Source organism: Lagopus leucura, unplaced genomic scaffold, assembly GCF_019238085.1.
Source record: "Lagopus leucura isolate 7727_CA_CO unplaced genomic scaffold, USGS_WTPT01 Super-Scaffold_774, whole genome shotgun sequence".
Lineage (NCBI taxonomy): Eukaryota > Metazoa > Chordata > Aves > Galliformes > Phasianidae > Lagopus > Lagopus leucura.
The window spans coordinates 3785219-3812682 of NW_024962258.1; the positions used below are offsets into that span (position 1 = coordinate 3785219).

The 27464-nt window shown below is 36.9% G+C and overlaps 1 protein-coding gene across 1 annotated transcript; it reads left to right on the forward strand.

Annotated features, from left to right (window-relative positions):
- Window positions 1-513: 513 nt before the first annotated feature.
- On the forward strand, window positions 514-26782 carry SLCO4C1 (solute carrier organic anion transporter family member 4C1). The gene is made up of 13 exons (XM_042864915.1): window positions 514-745; window positions 6127-6390; window positions 12424-12618; window positions 15018-15114; window positions 15419-15540; window positions 16388-16503; window positions 17120-17264; window positions 18923-19118; window positions 19756-19909; window positions 21740-21927; window positions 23824-23888; window positions 24831-24968; window positions 26077-26782. The coding sequence occupies exons 1-9, from the start codon at window positions 514-516 to the stop codon at window positions 19883-19885; spliced, it is 1497 nt and encodes a 498-aa protein (XP_042720849.1). The 3' UTR covers window positions 19886-19909; window positions 21740-21927; window positions 23824-23888; window positions 24831-24968; window positions 26077-26782.
- The last annotated feature ends 682 nt before the right edge of the window (window positions 26783-27464 follow it).

Genomic DNA, 27464 nt, shown 5'->3' on the forward strand with positions numbered 1-27464 from the left:
ATGTGTTTCCACATCCAGGATGTGTGCTAACGCTCTTACCTAATGCTGGAAAGTACCGTATCTGGAAAAACATCGTTTCCATTTTTCCCAGCTGTGTTTAAGAGCGCTTTGCAGAGCTCGGTCCCGGTGAAACGCACTCACGAGACCTTTCTCCGGTTCACCGTCTCTTACTTCCATTCCCCCCAGCCCGACTGCCGACCTTCGTCCTACCTCGCTCCGGGGCGGGCAGCGGACGGAACCTCGCGGGAGGAGCCGGGGCCGCCTCCCCGCGTGTCGCGGCTGGCAGCGACCGTTGGGCAGATCCCGGCTGGGAGGCGGTAACGGCCGACGCGGGGCTCTGGGGGGCGGCAGTGAGTCCGGGGCACGGCCCGAAGCGGCTCGGGCAGGACAGGGTAGGGCGCGGCCCTCCGCCTCGGGAGGAGGGGAAGGTGCCGCTACCTGCCCACGGCAGGGCGGGCCGCCCTGCCGGTATTTAGGGGAGCGTTGCCGCCCCGGGCGGGTGGCTGCGGTGCGATGAAGGGCGACGACGGTATCGAGAACCCGGCGTTCGAGCCCCCTACCCCTGACTTCGGCGGTCGGCGCCGTGCGAGCCCCGCCGGGGCAGGTGCCGCTGCCGATGCTCCACCGGCGCAGGAGACTGAGGAGGGGCCCTGCGGCTGGGGCCGCTGCACCCCTAAGGCTCTGCAGTTCTGCAACACCCCGGAGGGCTACCTGGTTGCCTACAGCCTGCTGGCCATCTTCCAAGGTAACCCGTCCCGCCGAGCCTCCTGCTGCCCGCAGGTGTTTCCCTTCCCCGGATCGGCGGTAGAGGCGGTACATCACCATCAGCCCCCCGAGGTGCCGGGGTCCGATCGTGATGCTGAGCGGTGGAGAAGAGAACACCGAGGGCTGGATGGGGAAGCTGACCCTCCAGTATTAGTCATCGTACCTGACTCTATTCTTTTTCTTTCTTTCTGTTCTTTCTTTCTTTCTTTCTTTTTTTTTTTTCTTCCCGGTGGCCTCTGAGCACCACTGACTCCCTTGACCCTATCAGCTCTTGACTGCTGTATATCTTCCCAGTCATTCACAGGGAAGTGATGTTCTTAACAGGCTGAAAGGTAACAAATTACTTGCATACACTGATAGATAAAACTGGAGCACACTACCTGTGCACTTTGTTACCTGCCTTCTAATTAATAAAATCTCTTGGCATGGCAATGTGGGACTTTGGGTGAGTAGGATGGCTTTCAAAAATCAGGTTTTGTTCTGTGGATCCCAGTCAGTCTGTCACCCAACCAGCAGCTTGGATTTTGGGGAAGGTGGAGTTCCAGGTATTCTTGTCCATCCTTTTTGTATTTGGTAACAAGACCTGTTGGGACCTCAGTGAGCCTTAGGCTTAGCAAGTTGGAATGATAGCTGAGAGAAAAGAGTAGTGTTGGCATACCAAATGTGTAAACCTGAGGATAGGAAAGCTGAGATCCTCATCTGGATCTTCACTGGATTCATATACTACAGAATATACCTTGAACTTTATTGGAATAGCTAGAAGAGAAGGATGTGTCTCCCAGGGGGAAAAAAAAACAAACAAACCAAAAAGCCATAAACAACTGCCTTAAAATTCAACTGTGTTGCACATGTGTGCGCATCACAGAATCATAGAATCACAAGGTTGGAAACGACCTGCAAGATCATCTAGTCCAACCACCCTCCCATTCCTATCAGTGCCACAAGCTACTAAACCATCTCTCGTAGCTCCTCATCCAGGTGCCTCTTGAACACTGCCAGGGACGGCGACTCCACCACCTCCCTGGGCAGGCCATTCGAGTGCCTGACCACTCTCTGAGAGAAAAAGTTTCTCCTAATATCCAACCTAAACCTCCTCTGGTATAACTTCTTGCCATTTCCTCGGGTCCTACTATTTGCCTGGGAGAAGAGGCCAGACCCTTTTGCACCACAACCTCCCTTCAGGAAGTTGTAGAGTACAATGAGGTCTCCCCTGAGCCTCCTCTTCTCCAGACTGAACAATCCCAGCCCCCTCAGCCGCTCCTCATAAGATCTGTGTTCCAGACCCCTCACCAGGTTTGTTGCCCTTCTCTGGAGACGTTCCAGGGCCTCAATGTCTTTCTTGCAGTGAGGGGGCCCAAAACTGAACACAATACTCGAGGTGCGGACTCACCAGTGCTGAGTACAGGGGATGATCACCTCCCTGCTCCTGCTGGCCACACTATTTCTAATGCAGGCCAGGATGCCATTGGCCCTCTTGGCCACCTGGGCCATCCTTTGCCAAGACAATGAGTAGCCTGTACTGAAGGCAAACAGGACCTGAATGTCAGTTTTCCTGTGTGGAACCAGGATGGTCTTGGGAGGGCTAGGCTAGAGACTCTTAAAACTTAGAGAGCTGCCTGTTGCCCATATATATATTGGAAAACTCTCAAGTGTCTCTCAGGGATTTTTCAGGATTTGATTTCAGCCTGTTCTGAACCTGTTCTTTCCTTAGCATACATGTTTTGAGTTAGAAAAAAAAGCATCTAGAGGATTTGAGGCGGAAGCAGCTTTTCTTTGCCTGTATTTGAATGGCTGCACTATTGTTGGGAAGGCCAGGAGGTGGTTATTGTTACAGTTGTCTCTCCATAGCTCAATTTTTTTCCTCAAACAGTAAAGAGTAAGGGAGGGGTGGAATGATTTATTACAGAATGAACTGCTGTGGTAACTGAATTGCTAAAGATTTTAGAAGAATAGGGGTAGGAAACTAAAAACATCCTGAAATTGTCTTTGAAAAGTTTTCAGAGTTTTATTATGTACTAAAGAGCATCCTGACTTCTTCCAGCACTTCAATTTGTGAAAACAGTATTTCTTAAAATTAGCAAGCTGACTGCTTGTTTGCTTGGCTGAATGAAAAATTCAGTATCACTTGAATTTATCTCTTACTGCTAATAGGGTTTGTTCTCAGTCATAAAGCATATGTCTTAATCTCTTAAAATGCTGTGTGGTGTTCCTTAAGGCTTCTTAGTCTCGTTATCTAACTAGAGATTTGGCAGACCTCAGAGGAACACTTGTTTAATATAGTCTAGATTTTGAGACTTAATGATAGTTCAGAGCTCACTTACTTTGAAAGCTGATGTAGGTTTGGTAACTATGGACTCTGTGGTATTCTTAAAGATGTTATCTGAACTTTTCTGGGGAAAAAAAAAAAAAAAGCCAACAAGGGAATTGATCACTGGGGACTCACACTGTCACTTCAGAAACAGAGAATGAGAATTTGCTGACAAGAAATTTAGTGTAATATGTGACACTTTGCAGAGATGTTCTGCTGCTGCAGTTGAAGGATTTAGATAGCAACACAGACTATGTAGGATTTTGAAGTTAAAGTACTATCTTGCTTTGAATCTGAAGTATTTCATTTATCCTCCAAATTATAGAAATAATCACTGAGAATGATAAAATATATCTACAAGATTTCCTAGTGTTAATGTACCTCTAATTTACTTGTTAGTGTGCTGAAGAATAGTGAACACTCTTCCATTTACAGAGGGAGTAAAACACGGTAGGTAGTTTCCAGCAGTGCGTGCTTAACCAAAGAGATGTATTTGTAGGTTACTTTCTCCTAGTAGCAGCTGATTTCCTGTGTTTCAGCTTCTTGGAAGATTTGAGCTGAAACTTAACTCTTCATTTCTGGAAGTTTTTGTTTCAAGTACAGGTAAAACCTGTATTTCCAGTATAGAAAACTCTTCTTTGCGCAGAACATGCTTACATGACTAATACCTGATTTCTGTATGGCACTTGAATTGCGTAAATGTATGACTGCATCATGTAATACTGTAACTGGATATGCTGCAGTTCATATTTACAGTAGAAAACAAGGTAAAAATTATCTCACTTTTTTGAATGCCAGATAGTTTGTTTATTCCTTATGTCAGTAGTGTTTCTTTTCAACAAATCAATGGAACTGGTCTTTGAGACTGCTCCAGGCTAATCTGGTTGAACACTCCAGGTAGCACTAGTACTTTATACACTCATTAGTTTTGTCACTGGAAAGACCTTTTATTTTAATTTAACTTGATGTTTGCAAACCATCACCTTAAATATGTGATATGTAGAGTACCTGTGAAGCACTTTTTGGTAAGCGGATAAAGAAAAAATGAACTTCTTTCCTTCTTTTTTGTTGGAGCAAATGAAATTCATTTATAACTAATCTAGATTTTGTGGATCACTTCACACTGTACTCAAGCTTCTAACTTACGTGGGAAGACAGTAAAGCTTTGGATGAGATTAATTAAAACATAATTTCTGTACTACTACTTAAGTGTTAAGATGTCTTCATTTTTCAGATAAAGTGGAGATCAACTAGGTCTCTTCTTTCCTGAAGAGGCTTTAGTGGTTAATGACTAGATAATGGCATTGGAGAAGTTAAACTGCCATTCATCACATCTGCATTTTACAGATGAATCTAATTATCCAACAAAATTGCGTTGTAGGTTTTTTTTTAATGGATGTAAATTTAAGATAACTGGTAAACTGCAAGCAACAGTGTCTTCTAATTCAGTAATCAACTTGTGGAGTAGCTCTCCTCCTTCATATGAATGTTTTAAAGCTGCAGCAAGTGTTCAAAGTGCTCTGCAAATAGGAGTATTTGTTTGTTCATTCCTTCATGCTTCTATTGTTCTTTGGTCACTGCTCCTCTGGAGAGAATGAATAAAGCTGCCGAAGAATTAAAAAATGACATTGAGGCACACCTAAATAGTGCTGTTCATCTCAGATGAATTTAAGTATCGTGCCTGGAGTGATAGGTGAAATTATTATCCTTAATGAAGTGACAATAGTAAGATAATCAAGATTGTGCTAAAAGGTAAAGTGATGGCAGGGATTCTACTGATTAAAAAATCAGCTGGTTAATCAGTGTTTTTTTTTTTTAATATGTTGTGGACTCTAAGAAGGTCTGTTGAAATTCAGCTTTGTGTAATTGCATCTCTTGATAGTGCAGTGCTTGTTGAAAACTGTCTTAAATCTACTGCTATCCCCAGTGTTAGTCCTCCCGTGCTGTTCCTGGAATGGCAGCAGAGAATCATGTTTGAATTCTTAGAAATAGGAGGGATAAATGTAGGGCTTGTGCTGTAAGAGGTGCTCACAATGTTTTGATTTCATTTGCAACTGCGATTTGAAGACCTCCTAACATTTTCCTTCAGTGTTTTAGTAAAGGCACAGTTTAGACTATGGTGTAGTTAGTTGACAATATTATGAAGCATAGTTGCTCATCTGATTAGTATCAGAATGTTATTTTGGGACTATTAAAGTAAAGGTATGGGCATTTAACTACTTTCTCATATGGAAGCAGAATGTGTGGCAGGATAAGAAATTCAGGCTAGTACCTGTAACCAGCTTGCACTGCAAACCATGGCTAACATAACTTATACTTTTGGCTGGGTTTGTTTGTTTGTTTGTTTGTTTTATTTCATTTTTGCCACTGCATAGGCATAGCAGCTTTTGTGAGGCCTTTGTTTTTCCAGGTCATCTCATACTTCTGCATAAGAGACATTTTTGTCAGTTAAATCACTTTGGTTGCTCTGAAACAGTTGCAGTGTCTTTAAATTGTTTTACATATTTTTAACTTCATAGATAAAGATATCTGTTCAAAGGCCTTGTATCTTCCTTTTGTGGTGATAGGGAGTAAATACTATTTATTTGATGTCCATATTTAAAAGATGTGTCTAGTATTAAGTAACTTGGTTCAGTCTTAGTTTGTGTCCTTGTGCAAATCAGAAACTTGACTAATTTTTTAAAATTTTTTTTTCCTGAAACTGAAATACATTTTATTTGAAATTTGCAACTCAAACTGAATCTGGAACCTTAATAACATTAGCAGACCATGGGGTATGACATTTTGCTGTACTGAGTAGCTGAGTGTTAAATCTCTCCCCACAGGAGAGAACAAAATTGAATAGATTCCGTGCAGCTTGGCTGTCTTAAGTTGACAGCATATGAATCCACTATATGCTTGGATTTAAAAGTCAATAAGTACCTTAAAATGTAGCTTTGTAAATATATTGTTAGTCTTCCTCTGGTGGTGGAAGATGATGGTAAGTTTGTCCTTGCAACCCCATCAAATTAAGAATTTTTTATTAATTACATTTCTGTTGTTGTTTCTTGTAGGCGTTGTGGTAAATGGCCTGATTAACGTCAGTATCACAACAATTGAGAAGCGCTATGAGTTGAACAGCTCCCTTACTGGCTTGATATCTGCAAGCTATGACATTGCGTTTTGTGTACTGTCACTGTTTGTATCTTTCTTTGGAGAAAGAGGGCACAAACCACGATGGCTGGCTTTCTCAGCTTTTATGCTAGGATTGGGCTCACTTGTATTTTCCTTACCGCACTTCAGTAGTGGAAAATATCACCATGGAGCTAAACTTGAAGGTAAGCTTATTCTTATGTTCTGAAAACGTAGCTTTGTTTTTCATTATTCTTTGTAGCAACTTGGTGCAACTCTTACTTTGGGCAGCCTAGTTAATCTTTGATGAAGTTGTAAAAATTGAGTAGTATTTCTTAGTAGTGAAAGTAAATCCATGAGTTCACGAGCTGTTTCGGTACACTGAACTTTCTTTTTCAGAATAGATCTGAGGTTGAGTAAAGTGCTTTTTTATTTGTATTGATGAGTGTAACCAAAATTCACTTAGACTAAAAAAGGATCTGGTATTTATTCATCAGTAAGAATGCAGGTTAGGTCAGTGATGTGGAATAAACGTCAAAGGAAAGCTGTCAGAATTACTGTCTGTTGAAAGGCCACTACACACTGCAGTTCTGCTAGATTTTGAACTATTATCAAAGGTATGCAAAGGCATGTTGAGTAATTCACTAAGAAGTTTTACTGGGTTTGTCCAAAATGCTGACTATACTTACGTTGTGGTTTTTTTTTTTTTTTTTTTTTTCTTTTTAAGTAAAGAAGAAACATGCAGTATCGAAATCATGGTAGTATCCAACTCTGATGTCTTACAGAGCTTTGCTCGTAGCTCAAGACTTTGAGTGCTGTGTATTTAATGCCATCTGCTTGTATTTCTGTGTGGTGATACACCTGTAACCAACAAGGAAACATCCAGATATTTTAAAAGAAGGATGACTTAATTTTTCACGGTTATCTTAATTGTTATTGCATTGCTTAAGCAAATTTCTTTAGTGACTAAGTATATTAACATGCTAACTGAAAAACTCAGTAGCTATTAAGCAATCTGGTGGAATGTTCTCAGACTTCCAGCTGCTGGTACTCGTTTATATTTTTTCAGGTGTTAATCACAAGATGCCATGCACTTCCATAAGCTGTCAAGATGTTGACTATTAGTTAAATAACTTTGGTAAATTACTGTTCCCCATTGAATAAATGAGGGCCTGAGGCAGAAGTTAATCTAGCTTTTAACTTAATAGAGCCAAATGAAAAAGTTTCAACAGATGATTACACATTAAGCTTGTTGCTGCTATAAGAGTTACTTGCTTCTGGCTATACCACATACTCATTTCTTTGCAATTACTATTTATTACTCTTATATCTCTCTAGTATGTAAGGGAAGCTGAACTTAATCTAAAGGAAGTTCTGACCTGTTTGTAGCTTTGTTTTCTATTGCAGTGAGATACTGGCAGCACAAGAGTGTTGAAGGTAGATAGCAAACTATTGCAACTGGTTTCTTTCCCTTACTAGCAATTTTGATAAGTATCTGTGTCTGTTCCTGTTTTGTCAGTACATCTGCCATTTCATCTGGCAGTGAAGATGCTGTAGGAGTTAATACTTTATTAGGGTTTGTGTTCTACACTGAGTTTTGAAATCCAGAATCTGTGCAGAAAGTTTCAAGTGGCGCATGTGTTTTCTTCTTCATGGCCCTATAAAGCTAACTGAATTCATACTTAATTTTTTGACTATTGTAATGCAGATACTTGTGCTGTGACAGTGAACAGGTTTAAGGGTCTAAGCTGACTTAAACAAAACACTATCAAAAATAAATGGCTGCAGAATTCAGGAAATGTGTATTATGGCAGACTCAAAGCAAGTTTACAGGTACTGTACAACAGCGTCCTTTCACACTGAAGTTAACCAGAATACATGTTTTCATTGGATGCCTGGTTTAGCTTGTTTTGATGATGAAGTATCTTAGCTGCACATTTAGTTGTAAAACTTAATAGTACCAAACACAGTCCAAACCTTTCTTGTTGCTTATCATTTGGATGAGTATTTTAAAGACCACATACTGGGAGTGAACTCAATTTATGAGTGCAACTTAAAAGTTTTGCAGTCTATTTTTTGTTAACATCCGCTTGGTACTTTGCACCACCTAGTTTTTTTACTTGATTATTTCTGTTCATCTATTTGTAAATCCAGTGAGCTTCACCTATAGTATGACTTTAAAGTACAATTCAGTATAACACTGATTGACTGCCAGGAAAATTATTACCTAATCTAGAAATTGAAGTCCTGTAGACTTCCTGGAAATTACTGTTTTACCATGAGGCATCTGTGTACTTCTTTGTAGCACAGCATGTTTACCTGCTCAGAACTGTTTCACTGGAAATATTATTGCAGTGTAAAAATAGTTAAATCAATGTCTTACTTAATGAATAGCTAACCAGTGGACTGTCTCTTTATGAGTAGAAAAACTCAAATGCTTCTGTCTTGTCTGATCTCCAAAAATTCTTGAAACTCAAAACTGTGATGTAGATATAATCTGTTTTGTTATTAAAGATCCTTGTTTAGGATCTTTAAATCGTCATAGAATCTTCTGATCTAGCTCTGAAATTTGGAGTCAGGAGCTCCATCTAGTGGGTTTTTTATAATTCAGCAATTATTTGATTACTCTGACACAGTATAAGGGCTGTAAAAACCACAGTTGAAATGATGTTATAAGCAATATATTTTTTACGTTTATCTCAATTCCTATTGAAATGACTTTCATGTCAAATGGAAAATTTAGATCCTCACTTTGAAAAAGGAAGAATGTCATTATGAGGATAATCAAGCATTGGAAGAGGTTACTGGACAGTCTCTCTCCCTAGGGCTTTTCAAAACCCGTCTGAGCTGAGTTCTGAGCAGTTTCATCTGGTGTTGGTGTTGACACTAGATTGGGAGGCTGGACTAAACAACTTCCAGATGCCTCCAGCAGCCTGAATTATTCCACAAAACCCTTCGTTTCTACTATTTAAGTTTAAATGCATGTGGTGTGATTTAACAAAAATGAAAATGACTTGAGCGCCTTTCCGCAGTTCTCTGTAGTGCTGGAAACTCTGAATGTAGACTAGTCAACTAGGGGCTGATAACTAGTGAATCTCTTCAGAATGGCAATAATTGATCTCTTTTCCTGGAACATATAGAGGATAGATTAAATAATGAAGGAGACTGTGGTACATCTAAAACATGTAAGAGGGCTATGGGGTGAGCAGAATATGTGAGATGCCAGCCTCTAATTTGACTGTTTTCTTTCTTCACCACTGGCATGCCTGTGGATTTCCTGTTGGTTTTTGTTTCTGAACAGACCACCAGATAAGTCAGATAATGGATAGAGCTGCTGTTCTTCACACTATCTGGTATATTTCTCTATACTACTTATATATTACAGGGTTACAGAACATCCGTTCACAGAAACTAAGAATTTGTCCCAGAATTCTGAATCTCCCTTAAAACTCTCTTCCCCATTCAAAACCTACAGGACAGACAGATATTTTTAAGCTTAAGAGGGAACAGAAATTAAGCTGTTCTTTTATTTCTCCACATTTCACTTTTTAATGTACTAAAAAAAAAAAATCCTACACAAACAAAACAGCCACATCCAGTGTAAGATATGAGTAAAGCTAGTCTTGATCTGTATTATTTCCAATTTATGTAATTGCTAAAGCATGTTGCAGTTCTGCCTTCTTGGCTAGCATGTTGCACTGGCATTAAGTCTTTGGGAATACTTCCCCTTTACATAACTTGTATTCAGATAGGCATATTAAAGTAAAGAATGGAAGGAGATTTGTAATTACCATTTTAGATAATATTGTCATTAAAACAGTTCTGCCCTTCAAAATACTAATCCAATGGTTTTTAGAAAGAAGAGCAGTTTTATAGAGGAAAAGTTGGATAGAAGTGGTTAGTTACCCATCTAAACTTCTCCCAGAGCTTGGCTTATCTCAGATTAGACTTTTTTGATTATGTAAAGCCAGTGCTTTCTCTTCCACACAGATCATAAGATGGTGGAACTAATATAGGTTAGATTAACCTATGGCACATTACCAGGCTACTTGACTGTTCAAAACCTTATACTAGTAGAAGAGGGGGATTATTTGATTTTCTGAGGTAAAGACAGTGAGTTGTCATTTGATGACGATTTTGACCCTGAACTAAACTAATCTCATCACAGTTTGTTTCATTTAGTGAATACTGTTTGGAGAATTTTCTTGAAATGAAATATGAAGTCTATGACTGCAATCAGTAAGTGCATGTATATTTGCTTAGCTAAAAATCAGTAAGTCTAGTGGATGATGCAAATACAAAGATTATAATTGTATTAAAGTATACATTATTCTCATAATTTCATAGAGATAGAGTTTTAATTGTATGATTTGAAAACAAAAAGTGTGATAAATTTTCATCTTTGCATGAGAATAATTATACTGGCTGAAAAGCCAGAAAACTGATAGAGGGTATACTCCATTAGTAACACAATGGCATAAGGCTTCTAAATTGATGTGGAAGAACACACTTGGTGTGGGGACAGGGATTCATGAAGAAGCAGTCTGTCGGAGTTTGGTGGCCTTTAGCCTGTGGAATCTTATTTCATGAAGCTATCCCGCGGATCTCAAGCTAGACTAGTGCCTTAATAAAATTCATGCAATTTTCTTAAACAGTTTATTACTTATTTTCAGATAAGTACAGATAAGTAGTGAGAGCAAGGTACTCTTATTTAAGGTACAAAACTTAAATAAGTTAATGCTGATTCAGACTTGCCTAATTGGCATTTAGAGTTAAATGGTAACTGTAGGTGTTCTCTACATGCTGTACACAAACATGTATGTTAGCAGAAAACTGTAGGAAATGCTGTCTTGCAATAGATAACTTTAGATACTGTGCATATAAATAGTAAAAAGTTAACTGGATATAAGACCTCAGTATTGACCTTTTGTGCAGAAAGATGTAAAGAAAATAGATTGACACTAAGTGGAAAACAAATTCTAGGAGCATGAGAGAAGTGCTTCATACTAAAACATACCATATGTGGTTTCAAAGAAACATTAAAATGAGGCTTGTTCTTGACTGGGAAAGATTTAAAATGCTAATAACTCCCCTTGAAGTGTTTAATCATTCAGAATTGGCCACTTTGTATACTATAGCACTAATGTACTTGTTATGTGGTACATGACTCTACTACAGGTATGGAGCTGCTGCTTCTTTAGAAAGGAAACGATAAAAGCCAATGATGCATTTATGACAATGTTGGTCAGCCTTCTTTTTTTTTTAAAAAAGAAAACAAAACAAAAAACTGAGTGGCAGGATTTTTCTTGTTTTATGTCTTGTGAGCCCAAAGCATTCATCAGTGAGCTTACCTGATTCAGAGGTTGTTTTCATATTTTCTAAGGATGGTTTGTTTTCACCAAATTGACAGGTTTATTATTTTCCTCGAGGTTGTATGTTCTTCTGTGGAGAAGCTTGGAAAGAAAGAAACATGCTTTTCTTTTGATCTTGTCAGTTGGGATTGTCTGTTACTGAAAGTGCAGTGATAGGAAGGGGAAGGGAAAGAAAAAAATATACTGTCTTCATTTCTTTTTTTTTTTTTTTTTTTTTTTCCTTTCTGCATAGAGGCATACAGGAGCACAGCAGATGCATTCTGCTCTACTTCCTTCCTGTGGTGATTTGTGTTGTGGGATTTCTGTGTGTGAGGGTGGGTTTATTTATTTATTTATTTATTTATTTATAACTCTGACTGTGGCACTTTGTTCTCCAGCAGTCCAACTTTCCTCTTGCTGTTCAGGCCATTGTGTTTCTTTGCTTAAGAATGGAGGCTGTTGCTAGTGCTCCTCAGAACTACTGTAGGGTACAAAACCAAACTTAAATATCTGTTTCCTAGCAGTGTTCCCTAAACTGTTGAATACCATTTGACTTTTTTTTTTTTTTTTTTTTTTGCATACGCTTGGTCCTCAGGCCAAAGTGTTTTAATAAGGCTATTTCATCCATATTTTTGTATTGGTAAGGAAAAAAACCTGTTTTTGTTTGCTGTAATGGTATTTCTTTAAGAGGATATAATGTAACTGAAGGTTAGTGTAGTCATGCATAGGGTATAGTAGGTGTGAAAACTAGGAGTCTGGGTGCAACAGTACAGAATATATGCACTGTCATATGTCATGTATAATATGTACACGTAGAATAAATACAAGTTCTTCAGTTGTAATGAGCTAGGAAGTATGCCTTTAAAATTTTGTTGTTTATGTCCTCAGATACATGTCAGATTTCAGGAACAAGCTCTGCTAATTTCACTTGCAGTACCAGGACAAAGTCTTCGCTTTCCAATTATCTCTATGTCTTTATACTGGGACAGCTGCTGCTGGGAGTTGGAGGAACTCCTCTGTATACTTTGGGGACAGCTTTTATTGATGATAGTGTTCCAAAGCACAAATCTTCCCTTTATATAGGTAAGTTTTAAGTCCATTTATAATGCATTGTCTGGAAAGATCACAGATTACAATATCCAATGAATTGTTTTATGTATTGACCTAAGGCTCATCTTTCATCATTGTATGCTAATGTGCATGAAGTAGTTTTATAACTTGCAGAGTACTGCTGTAAGTATGAAGTCTTTTCAGTAGTATTTTTGCAGGGTTACCAGGAGGTTGCTTTGTGTCCCTCTCTTGCTCTTCCGTCATCTCAGTAACTGAAAGGGCTTAATATAGCCTTCATATAAACAATATGTTCAGGTAAGATGTCTACTGCTAGTATCTGTCCTTTACCCATACCTATTAGCTCTCTACTGACAGTGGGCAGCCCTATGTATACAGGGACACTTATGAGCATCGTGTGATCAGTGCAGTCTTCTAGTCACATCCAAATATGGCACTTAAACATACTTCCGATATATATTCCTGCCTTACTTGAAAGTAAAGAGATTACTTAGTAATGCAGATAATAGATTTATATTTACTATCAAGCTCTTAGAAAGCTAAAGAATAAAAACTCGTAGTGTTAATCTTTTCTCTTAGGAGGAAATCATTGAAGTCATCATCTACTTGCATACCCTTCTTGCTTAATTGTTCCAGACAAGCCACTTCAACTTCTGCCAACCAAGTGTCTAGTTATTTATGTTAAATATTTATGTTAAATCAAGGCAGCCCTTAATTTTGTTTGTCTTTACTATGAGTTAAGGCTTGTACATTTTCTGAGGATAGTGAAATAAGTAGAGCAAAGTTAGTACTGTTGGTATGATTAAGGGATCAAGAAGCGTCTTGAAAACTCAAGAGATGTGATTAGTGTAGAGGCTTAAAATGTAATTGACAGTATAATAAACCTGATTCATTTGCAGTCTTTGGATACCTGCTGAATTTAGCAGAATAGTGTATTCTACTTGATAGAATAACAACTGGAGGGAATTACAGTGAGAGGACAGGTAGCTACATTAAGCCTATAATATGTAGTCTTTTTTAACCTTAATAACATTGTATTGAAGATTAAAAATATATTGTATTGCTTGATACAAGAAGGCTTGTTCAAGGCAAGGAAAAAACAGACCACCCTAAAGTTGCTCTTAGTGCCTATAAATAACTGCTAGCACCTTAGTCTGAATGTTGGTAAATTCATAAGCTGTTGTTTTCTTCCTTCTTGAAAATAGGGATATTTTGTGAAGACTTCTTACGTTGCTCAGCAGAGACATATTTAAATCTAAAGCCAGGGAACTGTTAAGAAGTTCCAAATGATAATTTAGGTTGAATAGTTTGTAGGAGGAAATAAGGATCATGGAAATTTGAAGTTATGTAGGATGAATGTGAATGTAGAGTGTTTCTATTAGCTTATCATTATAACTAAAATAGAGGTAAACTTAGAACTCATCGACTGCATATTTATTCTAACTTTCTGGTGTGTCAGTGTTCTGTTTCACTCTCCTCTGCCACTACTTCTTGCCATCTTAAGAGAATGAAATCATATAATACTCATAAAACAGACAATCTGGAAACATCCTAGAAGTCTAGGTTCTTCAACATGGGGGGCAGGGGGGGAGGATGAAAATCACAGAGCTTTGGCAGTAGGAATGCATGTCTTATTTTGACAGCTCTAGTTTGCAGGCAGTCTTTCAACTAGTAGTAGAGTTCTTCTGCCAACAGTGTTAATATGCCACAGAAGTATCTGACAGGCCAGAAAGGCTGTGACATCAAGAAAATCTTGTACTAACACAAAAGCAGTATAGACTTAAGACTTCTTTTCTGTAGCACATAGTTACAGCTGCAGCTTTAATGTTTTTCACCTAACTGCCAGGAGTAATTCAAATCCATGGCTTTATATTATTAGAATTACATCAGGAAATTGAAGCAAGTTCTCCACAAACTCGAGTGGCAGATATTTCTCCTGTCAGAAACTTTTAATGGAAGCCTGCACTGTAATCTTGTCGATTCTTTAAAAAAAATAAAAATAAAAATAATAATAAAAAAAATCTGCATTCAATTGAAGATCAAAGTATGTAGGTTTTTAAAGACAGCATGCATATGCTTCTAACAACTGATGCTTGTAATAATTGCAATTAAGAAACTTTTATGAGAGGTTGTTTATGATTGCAGGACAGGATGTGCTAAAGGTAATCTAACAATGTATGTAAACAGTGCAAGTGAAGTGTGTGTCTTGGTATGTTAAACCTCAGAGATGTAGCTTTAATGAGTGCTGCAAATTTCTGTGTTGAGGTAAAGGTACAAACTTTTTCTTCTGCATACTGTACCTGAAGCAATGATACTGAAAGAAGAGGTTGAATTAAGAAGCCACTTGGTCTGAAGTTGACTTAAGGAATTTCCTGAAAAGGAAGCTTAAAAATATGATGTATTTTCTCTTCCAGGAATTGGCTATGCCATGTCATTGCTTGGGCCTGCTATTGGCTATGTCTTAGGAGGACAGCTACTTAATATTTATATTGATATCAAGATCCCAGAAAGGCAAGATGAGTCTTCTAGTTCCTATTTTCATTGCTAATAATACTTATTAAAATCTTCAAATCTTCTCCACATGAGGAAGAGAAATGGTTCAGTGTTTTTTTTTTTTTTGTTTGTTTGAAAATACTGATCATGAGTGTACTTCGTATTTTAACATGTAAACAACAAATTTTAATGCACATAAATAACAAAGTGACAACATTCAAGGACCTTCTGTCTCATCTACTTTTAGAAAAAATTTTCTATCTCACTGACATTTGAAATCAGTGACATGATTTCATCAGTTTTTCCCAAATTATTTTTCCAGTACACAGATGGACCAAGATGATCCACGCTGGCTTGGAGCATGGTGGATAGGATTCCTTGTATGCTTTTTTGCAATTTGGTTTCTGATAATACCATTTTCATGCTTTCCGAAATACTTGCCGGGTAATTTTTTTTTTTTTTTTTTTTTTTTTTTCTTAAATGGGAATGAGAGCTGCTTTGTAAAGGAGATCTCTTTCTATCTCTAGAGTGCTGGACTCAGAGGCCGATTCCTCTGATTCTCAGTTAATTATGTAATAGCCCAAGCCTTATTGAAATAAAAAGGTATTTATTACTATTTAGCCTTTAAAACATGGGGAATTAGCCAGAGGAAGGATCTTCCAAGTACTAGTGGAAAGTAGAGCAGGACTGGAATCAGATAGAATATGGGAACTGACAGAATCTGAAAGATGCTTTCAACTAGGTGCTCACAGGACTGCATTTGAGTAAAGATGTTTGCTTATCACCAAAAATCATAAGGAAATCCCACTAGCTTAACTCTTGCATTGTTGTCTTTGACTACTGCATTATAGCTATGGGTAGAATATGAATTCAAGTATTGCAGAGGAGTCTTAAAAAGAAGGTTTTAATACATTTTCTGCTGAGGCAGGTAGTTGCTTGGAAGAGCATCTATCTAAGAGAGAGATCGAAAAGAAAGGAACAATGAAGTAGTGAACCAGGCAGAACGTGAGGATTATAAAAACAGTGAATGGACTAAGAATCTAAAATTCTTAAGATGTAATTGCTAATATCTTATTACAGCCAAGGTTATCAAAGGGAAGAATGATGCCTTTAATTAAAATTTTCCCGCAGCAATAAATTGTTGATATTCTCTGGCTCCAAGTCAATAGAAATACTCAATTAGTCTTATGGTAGAAAGGAAACGTTTATTGTAGTATTTCTTTCTACTTTAAGTCTTGAGCACTGTTATTCAACATCTTCTTTATTAATAAATATTCCTTTTTTGCTGTAGGAACAGCAAAAATACAGGCAGAAAAAGTCTCTGAAACCCATAATGATGGAAGTGAGGCACTTGTTGAAACAAAGAATATTGGAAAAAGTTTTAAAGACTTTCCTATTGCTCTCCTGGTAAGAAAATATAGAACTTAATACAACTGATATGTACTGAGAATAAGACTCTTTTCAGGTGTTAAATGAATGTTTACTGAGGTAACTTCATCTTCAAAGTGCTGTGGCAGAAGTTTTAAGAGTCACTGAGAAATAAAGCATATTATGTTTTGCTGATGTTTTTGACTGCTAACATGATGTATGGGAACTGCTGAGTCACGGCCTGAACCTCTGATTAATCACCTGAGGTGAGCCTTGAGTCAGCCAGAGGAGCACAGGTGAAGGCAATTCACCTGTGCTGCCGGAAGGGGTGGAGCCAGGCTCCACCCCTCCTGGACCTATTTAAGAGCTGGCTACCAGAGGGGAAGGATCTCTTCTGGAGATCCTCCTCTTTTGGTATCTTCTAGTGAGCTCAACCCAAGGGTAAGCTCTTCTACTTATTCTCTTTTGCGATCCTTGTTTGCTTTTGCCTTACTCTTTTGATTATATTGCAATTATAACATCTTGGTTATACACATGAGCAGCGTATTAATGAAGTTCTGCATGAAAGTATCTGCTTGAAAATAAAGTGGCATCTAGTTTACATGGTGCAATGATGAAATAACACTCTGGAAATTACACAAACTTTTCTCTACAGATTTTGTTGAAGAATCCTGTGCTTATGAGTCTAATACTAGCCAGCACTTCAGAAGCTTTAGTTGCCACTGGCTTTGCCACGTTCCTACCAAAGTTTATAGAAAATCAGTTTGGAATGACATCAAGTTTTTCAGCAACTCTTGGAGGTAATGAGTTTTTTTTTTTTTTTTATTGTTTGTTCCTTTTTTATATCTTTAACATATTTACTAGGTTACAGCTGGGAGCTAATATAGTCTGTCTTGTATTTTCTGAGATTATTGAGAAGTTATTTGTTTGAAAACAGCTAAAATTGGGTTCTTACAGCAGAAAATCTTTTAAGCTCTTTATGCCTATCTGAATTAAAACCCAAGTTTTTAATTTGCCAATGGTGAAAATCTGAGTTGTCTGTATGTTCAGTAAACTAATAGTAACTTTCAAAGTGGAATGAGAAATTTGTATGCTAGTGACACTTTAATTTATTCCTCTATTTTTGGTGAATGGCATTTGATTTTCTTTGTTTAAAATCTGCTAAAGGAGCATGAAGCTGTGGTCCCTCTTATTTTTGTTAACTGATAGGCAGAAGTAATAGGTAGAAAACACGGGCTTTGGAAAGCTAGTATTGTAGAAATCAATGTGGTAAGTGATGGAAAAGCTGCACTAGTTAGGATCACGTGAGTAAGTCTGTAGTCATCTTTCAAGGATAGCAACAAGATCAAGGCAGGTAGGCCAAGAGATACTTGCATTATGGCCAGCTTTGTATTTCTGGAACATCTTGCTAAATTACTCCAGCTACTAGTGCAAGCATATGGTAGTTGAAGTGCTCTTTCTCCACTAAGTCTCAATGACTTAGTCCTCTGGGTAATACTAAATAGCTACTGCTATTATTATTTAGTCATCTTTGCTTCAGAGCAAAGTTATCTGTAAGTTTCCAGCAGTAATGCATTGGAATATATGCTGAATTGTTAAACTGTTGTCAGCAGTGGAGGGAGAAAACTAATTTTTCCTGTTCTAGTCTATTTTACTTTGTGTTTGATATTTGTAGTGTTAATTAGATGTAGAATTTTGAAGAAATGTCCACGGTCATGTTGAAAGCTAGACTTACCTGAACTAAGAGCAACCTAGTCTTGAGTGTTATACTTTGAGCCTTTCTCTATGTGCATATGTGCCTGTACAGCTCTGCAGCTGTATCTCAAGTCTCTAAATATCCCTTGTCAATACAAGTTGTGCCTTGGAACTCTGTTTTACTGGAGTTTAGCTATATTTAAGCTTTCAGTTATCTTTCTGAAGTTCCAATAGTGTGTAGGGATAAATCCGTATAGATTGAGAGCAAAACTGGCCAACTTTGGTCTCTGAGAACTTTAGTTTTTAGTTTCTGTAGATGCTTTGTTGTATCTTTTGCTGTCTTCTGTATAACTATGTTCTGTTGTTTAAAAAGTTCATAGCACGAATTTGGAACAAAGAATATAGATGAGAAAAAATACTGAGAAACCATGGAGTAGTATTTTCAAAAAGCAGATTGGTAGTGTTCAGAGTTTTCTGCCCAGAATTAAGTACCCTTAAGTAATTTTGGTTTGCTTTGTTGAGCTTCAATTTTGTACGTCTAAATTACACTGTGAATTTGATCTTCTGGAAAGACTACAGGTAATATAAAGACAGGATAAATTGCTTTCACAGAAACTATTACATTTCTTACTCTACACCTTAAGATGCAACCCATAACTGTTACGATTTTTTTTTCTTACATAACATGAAATTGCTCTCTGAATTACTTCACTTACTATGTGTTGCACTTCTGTATAATTGCTGCTTTCTTGTTTTCCTCTAGGGCTTGTATTAGTTCCGGCAGCAGCAATAGGCCAAGTCATAAGTGGCATCTTGGTATCCAAGTACAAAATGGATTGCAAAAACATAATCAAGTTCATCATAGGCACTTGTTCAGTTGCCTTTCTGTTAAACACAGTCTTTTTAGTTGCTAAATGTGGGAATGAGCCTTTTGCTGGTGTTTTTGAAACATATAATGGGTAAATATATTTTGATGCATTTTTGGTGCTAGTGTTTGTTTAAACTAAGAAAACTACATTAGAGTACAGAATCTTAAAGTCATAATTTTACCTTGATGAATGAAAACAGAACTGTTTTATGAAACTCAAGACGTTGTTCTTGGGATCTGTGTAATAGATGAATAAGAAAACAGTGATATGTATGCAACTTTTAAGTGCTCTGAGTAGACAAGTCTGCTTGTCTGGGGATGGTGGGAGGGTGCTGTTCTAGATATAGTATTATGTTACTGAATTTTAATCTTGCTGCATTTTTTCTTGAAACTATAAATTAAAGAACTTGAAGTGTACATGTATGTGGGAGGGAGAGAAGAAGAGGAACTGGGTTGAGATACAAATCTTTATCTTATCTTTCTTTGTTTCAAAATTGAAAAAATCTGTGGCAGTAATAACAAACAAACAAAAAAAAAAACTACTTACAACTCCAGAAGTAATTCTTTTTTATTCTATATCTACTAGAAATTGCTTTATTTTTGAGTATGAATTATTTATGAGCATGAATTAGTCTTTGGACTAATCGAGATTTGTTCTTCTATGAATAGTGTATTACTTATCTACATGTCTGCTGCTTATAATTAGTTTAAAACTATTATTATTTCAGAACAGGCACGCTACATAACTTAACAGCACCATGCAATGCTAACTGCAGATGCTCCACTTCCAGATACTACCCTGTTTGTGGCAGAGATGAAGTCCAGTACTTTTCTCCGTGTTTTGCAGGATGTACATAGTCTAATCTTAGTAACAAGAAAAAGGTGCTTTATAGTATGCAAGTTGTTGACTTAGCCTGTTTGTTTTTCATACAAAATATGTTCTATGTGGCAAGTGTTCTCCCATCAGTATGATAGCAAATAAGTATCACTAAAATGATGGTTACTATGGGAAAATCTTATGTGAATTGGAAGCACATACGCTTGTAAGTAGGGTGAATGCTGATATGTTTCTCATTTGCTTAGTGTCTCATTGCAGATGTTACTTCCACTAGGCCTTTTACTGCTGAAAATTCAAAGCAAATCCAGGTTTGATATATTGAGTTGATCACAATAGTAGAAATCAGCAGCTGCCTTGACATTAAGTTGCAATTCTTATCTAGTATCTTAAAGAATAATATAATGTTTATTATATGCATGGCAGTATGCTTCTGTGTGTTTGCAAACCTGGAAAGTCACACCCTGGAAAGTAATTTTCCTCTACCGTGAATGTTAGGAAGTTATGAAAGTGGCTGATTAGTTCAGCAGGGGAGACTCTTTTCTCCTTGTTTCTGTTAGCATAACAAACACTCGAGCAGGGCTGTGGGAGTGTAGGAAGAAAAGCCTGAAAGGTAGGCAAGTTGAACAGATTGGCTGGGGACTTCTTATATCTGATTTGACTGTTTTGTGTGGTTTTTTTTTTGTTGTTGTTGTTGTTTTGTTTTTTTTTTTTTTTCCAGTGGAAAGTTCAGACTTTGTTATTTTTCTCTTGAAAACAAACTAGAGTGGATTTAAATGAAGAGCTTAAAACTATTCAGTTTGATCATATCCTTAAAAAAGCAGCCCAACATCACTTCTGTCCTGGTTAAGTCTTCAGGAGTAGTCTTGAAAAAGGGAAGCCTTCATTTCTTTTCCTGTCAAGTACAGCCTACTGTGAAAACCAGTTTGCTTATAGCAAAAAGCATAAAGCCATGTGATATGGGGCTTGCTGACAGCTCATGTAAAGTATGTGGGCTCCTGCGTTTATCTCAGTTGTTCTGCTGCGGTTGAAACTGAATTTGTATTACCTAAGCTTGAAGATAAACTGGAGGAAATAATGACATAAGTAGCTTTGAATCTAAAGAATGAACCTCATTTAAGCAACAGCAGTTTTGTAGTTAAAATTGCTTAGAGTAAGATTTTTGAGTTTTTGGAAATAATCAGCAGCTTTGATTAATAAGCAAGGGAGCAACTACCAGTAGTTAATTTAGTGAAAACATCTTTTGAGAAACATGTTAGATATATTGTGCTGTAAGAGATCTGTAGCTTTTGGATATACTTTCTTCAGACATGAAACTTTTGAAAGAACTAGTTGGAAAGAAAGGAGCATTTCACCCAGCCCTTGAAACCTTTAATGGTGTTGTTTTTTGTTTCTTTTTTTTTTTTTTTTTTTTGTTTTTTGAAGAAATGATTTGTGTGAAACCAACTTATTTTCCAAATAATGTGTTTTAAAAAAAAAAAATCTTCAAAGATTTGCAGTAGGATTTAAGTATGAAAGATAGCTTTCCAAGGTTTATTCTGCTGATGTCTGTTTATAATATAGTGTAGTGAGTATCTGTGTCTCTGACTCTAGAATATCTTTACTTTAAGCTTTTTATGTTTGTACCTCGGAACTTTCTGCACACAAAATAGAGGTTGACTGTTTTGAGTACTGGTCAGGTGGTCATTGGATCAGTCAAATTCTGCTGAATCAATTTAAAAAAATTGGGGTTACGTGGTCATATGGTCAGAAGGAAGTAGACTGCTTCCCACACTTGAAGTCAAGTTTTTTTTTTTTTAATTCACTTGGATGCAAATGCACAATACCTACCATATTAGAATGATGTCTACTTAATTTGTTTTATAAATTATTTTTAGACTTACTACAACTGTTCGTGTATTGGGAAGCTGAAGAGAGAAAACGTTTCAGAAGACTTTCTCTTTGAAGCTATATCTGGGAAATGTTCAACACGATGCAAATATTTACCTTTATTTCTGATCTATTTCTTTTTTGCTGTTGTTTTTACGTTTATGGCTGTTACTCCGTCTACTGTGGCCGTTCTCAGGTATGCTTTTTGGGCATTAGAGAAAACATGTAAGTGAGAACTGAGATCAGTGAAACCCTTTAATTCATTTTAGTCTGTAATATGGATTCAATCATATGTGCAAAGGATTTTCTTTTGTGGTATTTTGTGCACTTAGCAGGCAGTACTTGAAGGAGAGATAGTTGTTCATTGTAGTTAAGTAGATAATGTTTGAATCAGTAAAAATAATCTTTTCTACTTGCAGAAAAAGTAGAAGCAAAGCTCACTATTTCATGGGAGCATTCATTTGACCTCTGTGGTCAAAAAGCAAGGAATAAATTTGCCATGTTTTTGGATGGGGAAAACATTCAACTGCTCTGTGTATGGTTAGTTCCAGGACTTCAAGTCTTACTAAGAAAATAACAATCAGTCAATATCTATTTAATTCCTATTCCTCAATTCAATTTTGGCTGTAGGAACCGTAGACTACCTTTGCTATCATATTAATTTTGTTATATTGGGATTCTGAGGTAGTTAATATGAAATGTGGCAGCTTGTATGTGGCTGATACTTCTTGTCTTGGCTGTCTTGCATAAAAGCTTGATTTATTGTTCTTTCAATGTGTATATATGAAGGTAGAGGTCTTTAACTTGATGTTGAAATTTGACTTGTACTTCAAATATTTCTGAGGGGAAACAAAAGTATTTGTGGTGTAGATATATATGCATTTTTACCCGTGGTACTTGAGGAGAAGGCAAGGTGTGGTGGCTGTTAAATGTGTTGGGTTTTTTTGCCAACTTTCTGGATAGTGGAGATGGGCAATGATACTGCAGCTGTAGTTTGAAATAGTCTCTTTTCAGGGGTGGTGTCCACCTGGGCTTAAGAGTTTGTCATGTTAGTCTGTGGTCATACGAGTGTGAAATGCTGCCCAATCTTCAGAACTGAACTGACAATTTTATTTAGGTGATTCTGAGTAATAACATTTTGAATTTGGAATCTTTAAACTCTTAAATTGAAACTGTTACTCAGTTCTTGGGTACTATACAGCAGTTCCAATGATCAAGAACTAATTTGAAGTGCTCAATGTGAGTTAAATTACTGCAGAATATTTTGATACGTATCTCTCCAGCAAGCCTATTCTGTACACTTGAAATGCAAACCTGTGTGTTCATGACAGTATTCTAGTGCTAGAAGTAAACACTTACACCATAGAAGACTGCTTGTTCTCCTACCTCCAATTGTCTTTGTGGGTAGGGGAATCCTAACAGATGGCTTTCACTGCTCATCTTGTACTAAGTATACTGAAGTGCTTCATCCAGGTTGAGTAAAGAATACACTACAGAAACAAAATCACATAAATGACATAGAGTAGGTTGCACTTAATATTTATGTATTATCTTTAAAATGTGATGAAGATAAAATAATTTACACCAAGGGAAATATCTGAAAGAAATGGGTAGGAGGTAATTTCTTCTAGTGTTGCATCAGTACACTAATTTGTGTAAGACAGGCCAAAACTGATTTATTGTAAGGCTGTACTGTGTTGTGAGCGTTGTGCTGAAGCTTTCTCTATTCATACATTGCTTTTTCAAGAATAGTTGCTCAGGATAGCATTCTAGCATTGTCCTTTAATCCTTGGTTGTTCTCTGGTGGAAAAAATGTTCAACAATATATCAAAGTGCTGCTAGTAAGTTAGATTTTTACTTATTGCTAAACATAGTTTAATATACAATTCCTTGATAACCCATAGGAGTTGCTTCTATTCTTTTGTGGAAACATGTATTGAAGTTCTTTAGTTATTTGTTTTGTGCTGGATTTCTAAAATTGTGTGCAGTCAGCAGGCTAAAATAATACATTAAGATAAAGCATATCCAGTGAGGAGAAATAGCTGGGAAAAGAATCAGTTAAGAAGTTGTTTTCTTGTAATTTTATTTACAGATGTGTGCCAGATAAGCAGCGCTCATTTGCTCTTGGAGTGCAGTCAGTGTTTCTACGACTACTAGGTATAAAACTCTTGCTGAAACTCCTGTCTCTGAACAAGTTGCTTCTCTAAGACTGTTTTCTAAACTTAATGATGCATTAAGAAACTTCCAGAGGGTCTTGTAGTAGTATCTTGCTGGCTTAGGAAATACACTTGTTAGAAGGCAAGTGCTATCAGAAATCAAATTCCTTGAATAGATTATGCACATTCATGTTAGCTCTTCCTGCTGTCACAGGCAGGAATAAAATGTAGGTAACTATCATTCTTCCTGCAAAAGGTACCCTCTGTCACCTCCCCCAGTGCTGGAGGAAGTTGTGTTCTTAAAGTTGAGATCCTGCTAAGAAGCTATGCTATGGAAAGCAGTATCATGTGTCTAGCACATGAAGTTTACAGTCACAGGAAGGTGATGGTCTTAACCAGTAATGTTACTGCTGCATATGCAATTGTATTTTTAAAGGGGACAGATGGAACATTCCTTTCCCTTTCAAAAACTTTTGAATGTCTGAAATTGTAAAATTACACATAAATTGCTAATTATTCAGTTTTTATGTGGAAATTCACTAAAACTCTAAATAAAGATAGCTGGATAGGTGAATCAACTTCAGTTAAAAAAAAAATTACACTAAATGTAGATATTCTCTGAATTGCTAATTTTAAGGTCTTATTTTTGTCTTGGATGCTTTAAATGGCATACATAATACAAGGCTGAGTCAAGGCTTAGTTACTGGCTAGGTTTGTATATAATTATGTAATACTTTTACATAATTTACTTTTTGAGATCAGTTGTCTGTCAGTGTGAGTGTTATTTTGGTGAACATAATGAAACTCCAACAATCCAGGTCATTCTACTGATAAAGTGTAACAAAAATAAACATAATCACAGGTAGAAATTAAATAGGATGCTAAGTGTTGTAGAAACCCTTTAACAATGTTAATATGTTGCCATGTTGTTGTTGTTGTTTAGGTACTGTTCCTGGACCAATTTTGTTTGGCTTTGCAATAGATAAGAGTTGCTCTCTGTGGGATGTTGATGAATGTAAAACTAAAGGAGCCTGCTGGGTTTATGACAATGAAAAAATGGCGTATCTTTTGATGAGCATGAGTAAGTGACTTCATACTAAATACATGTACAAGGTAATTGATGTATTGATGTTAGCTACCTTGACTACTAGGTGGGGGTTTTTTTAAAACAGCCTTGAACTGTTTTTTTTTTTTTTTTTTTTTAATTAACAGTTAAAACAACAGCAGCAATAACAATAAACTTTGTTTTTCCCAAATAATAAAAAGCAAAATACTGGAGGAGAAGATGCAAGTCTCCATTGAGTTACTCTTAAGAATAGCCTAGAAGAGAAAACAATAACATACAATAATTTTGCTCTTCTGAATTCTGAGGGATTGGCACACATTTCAGTCTTATCTGTTGTGGTCTGCTGATAGCTTAAGGTCTAAAGGACTTCTGTACTTCTGTCATACTCTGGTTCTTTTCACTCAGTTAACTTAAGAATTCAGTTAAGTGTCTCTGAATAGTAGCAAAAAATTTTCCCAAGTTCTTCAACGGGCTGTTAGTTCTGTGTGTGTGAAATGCACATCTGGAGGAGGGAAGGCAGGCTGTGATTTTTTTAAAATGCAGTTGTAATACCTTCTAGTGGTTGTAATACTTATGGTGTATAAACTGAATTGCTAGTACTAATCTTCAAGCTGAAAAATGAAGAGTCACATCATCAAATTTTGGAATCTTTTGGATGTGGATGTATTTCAGTGGTAGAACATGATCATGTGTAAGACAAACACCACTCAGTACCTTTGGGTAAATTGAATGACTTTTTTCAAGGTAGATGAGGGAGAGTATTTGTCATAGTCACTTCTAGTTTGTGGCAAAGAGTACTGATGCAATAAGGAACAGTAGTGAAGAAAGAAGTAAGGAAGACTTGCACTTCAGGCTAGAATGGGGTGAGGAAATATAGAACTGAAGTAATAGTAATAGCTGCTGATGCAGGCAAGAACCAGAAGGCAGATAAGCTCTCTAAAGTCAGTTGGAAGTTTACTTGCCCTTTGAGTTAATCTAAAGCATATTTTTAATTGATATTATGAATTTCAATATGTTTAACATCTGACAGTGTGTTTCACTGTGTGAAACTGTAAATGGCTGAAATACTCGTCTCACCATCAAAGATGACTGCAACAAAGACTCTTCTATTCTCTGCATTTAGGTGCTGCTTGCAAAATCATCACGATCATCTTTGTGATCATGGCAGTGTTTTTGTATAAACCTCCACGGCCAAGGCCAGTTCTGCCACAAAAGGATTCAGAAATGGTATCTGCTATACATGCATAAATTTTGAGCAAATCAGTGACTTTCAAAACAGATTAAGAGTAAGCTTCACTGTGTACATTTAAAAAAAGACCCTTAAATTTCTAGTCTCATTTATAACTTGAATAAAATGTGGTAGAATATTCCAATCTCTGTTATCCCCCAGGCCCTCACCTTGTCTCCCTTCCCCCCTCTCCCCTCCCCCACCTACCCAATCAAAAAAAAAAGGCAAAAGATAACATGAACTGGATTGGCTGACTGTGAGCCACATATGTGGAACCTGGTTCATTGAAGGGAACTGTCACTGTTTAAAATGGGGATTATTTCATTGTGCACACTTTCTGAACTAGTATGTTAGATACAAGTTTTGAGTGTAGATATGCCAGGGTATGTGCAAGTAAGGACATGTTTTAAATAGTTTTACATGTTACCTTAATGGTGTACGCTCACTTGCTAGTATTTGTAGAAAACTGTAAATTGTTATAGGTAGATGCATTTGTGACAGCAAAATGTTATTTAAGTGCCTTAGTTTCTATTTGAAATCTGTACAGAAAGATGCTGTTAAGCTCCTTTCTTTAGGCATAGTTAACATTTTTTTCTATAAAACTGTGAAAATAAAATCTATTTTCTTACAACTTCTCTGTATGCATCTTATTTCTATGTGACTGAGTCCTAGACTTCTGAACTCAAAGAAATGCTGAGAAATGGTAGAAAATAGGTATGCAAGTAGCAAAAGTAGAAAAACGTATCTTCAATTATTCCTCTTTGCTTACTGTGCACTATTATTACTGTGTTCTTGCTTAGTGCACCAGCTGAGACTTAGCCACTGGTATCAAATATTAAATTTCATTGCCCACTACTGAAATTATTCAATATTTGCTGAAATTTTTCAATGAACAAGTTAATGTGCTTATTTTAGTTAATATAAGCCAACTTTCTTTTGTGCTGATGATGCAGTTTTATGTAGCTATGTATACCTGTTTTCTCTGGTTACATGGACACACTGAGTCTACTAAAAAAATTTTAAAGAAGCACTGAAGCAAAGTAATATTTAATCAGAGTATCTACATGCAGCTTTTGAAACATGAAGATGGTAAATAAACAACTCAAGAAGACGTAGATTTTTTCCTTTTTTTTTTTTTTTAACTAGAACTGTTCAGAAGAGTGGAACTAAAAACACGACAGTAGAATGCACAACCTTAAAGCACAAGGCTGCATGTTTTTTCAGACAGAGGAGTAAAGCAGTAGAATACATCTAAGCTTACTCTTTATCTAGTTGACAGTCTC

Excerpts from the sequence above, each read along its gene's own strand:
- SLCO4C1 (XM_042864915.1), top strand. The coding sequence starts at position 514 with ATGAAGGGCGACGACGGTATCGAGAACCCGGCGTTCGAGCCCCCTACC. Across the intron at positions 15,115-15,418 it reads GATATCAAGATCCCAGAAAG|TACACAGATGGACCAAGATG; the intron begins GCAAGATGAGTC and ends TTATTTTTCCAG. Across the intron at positions 19,119-19,755 it reads GTTTTTGAAACATATAATGG|AACAGGCACGCTACATAACT; the intron begins GTAAATATATTT and ends TTATTATTTCAG.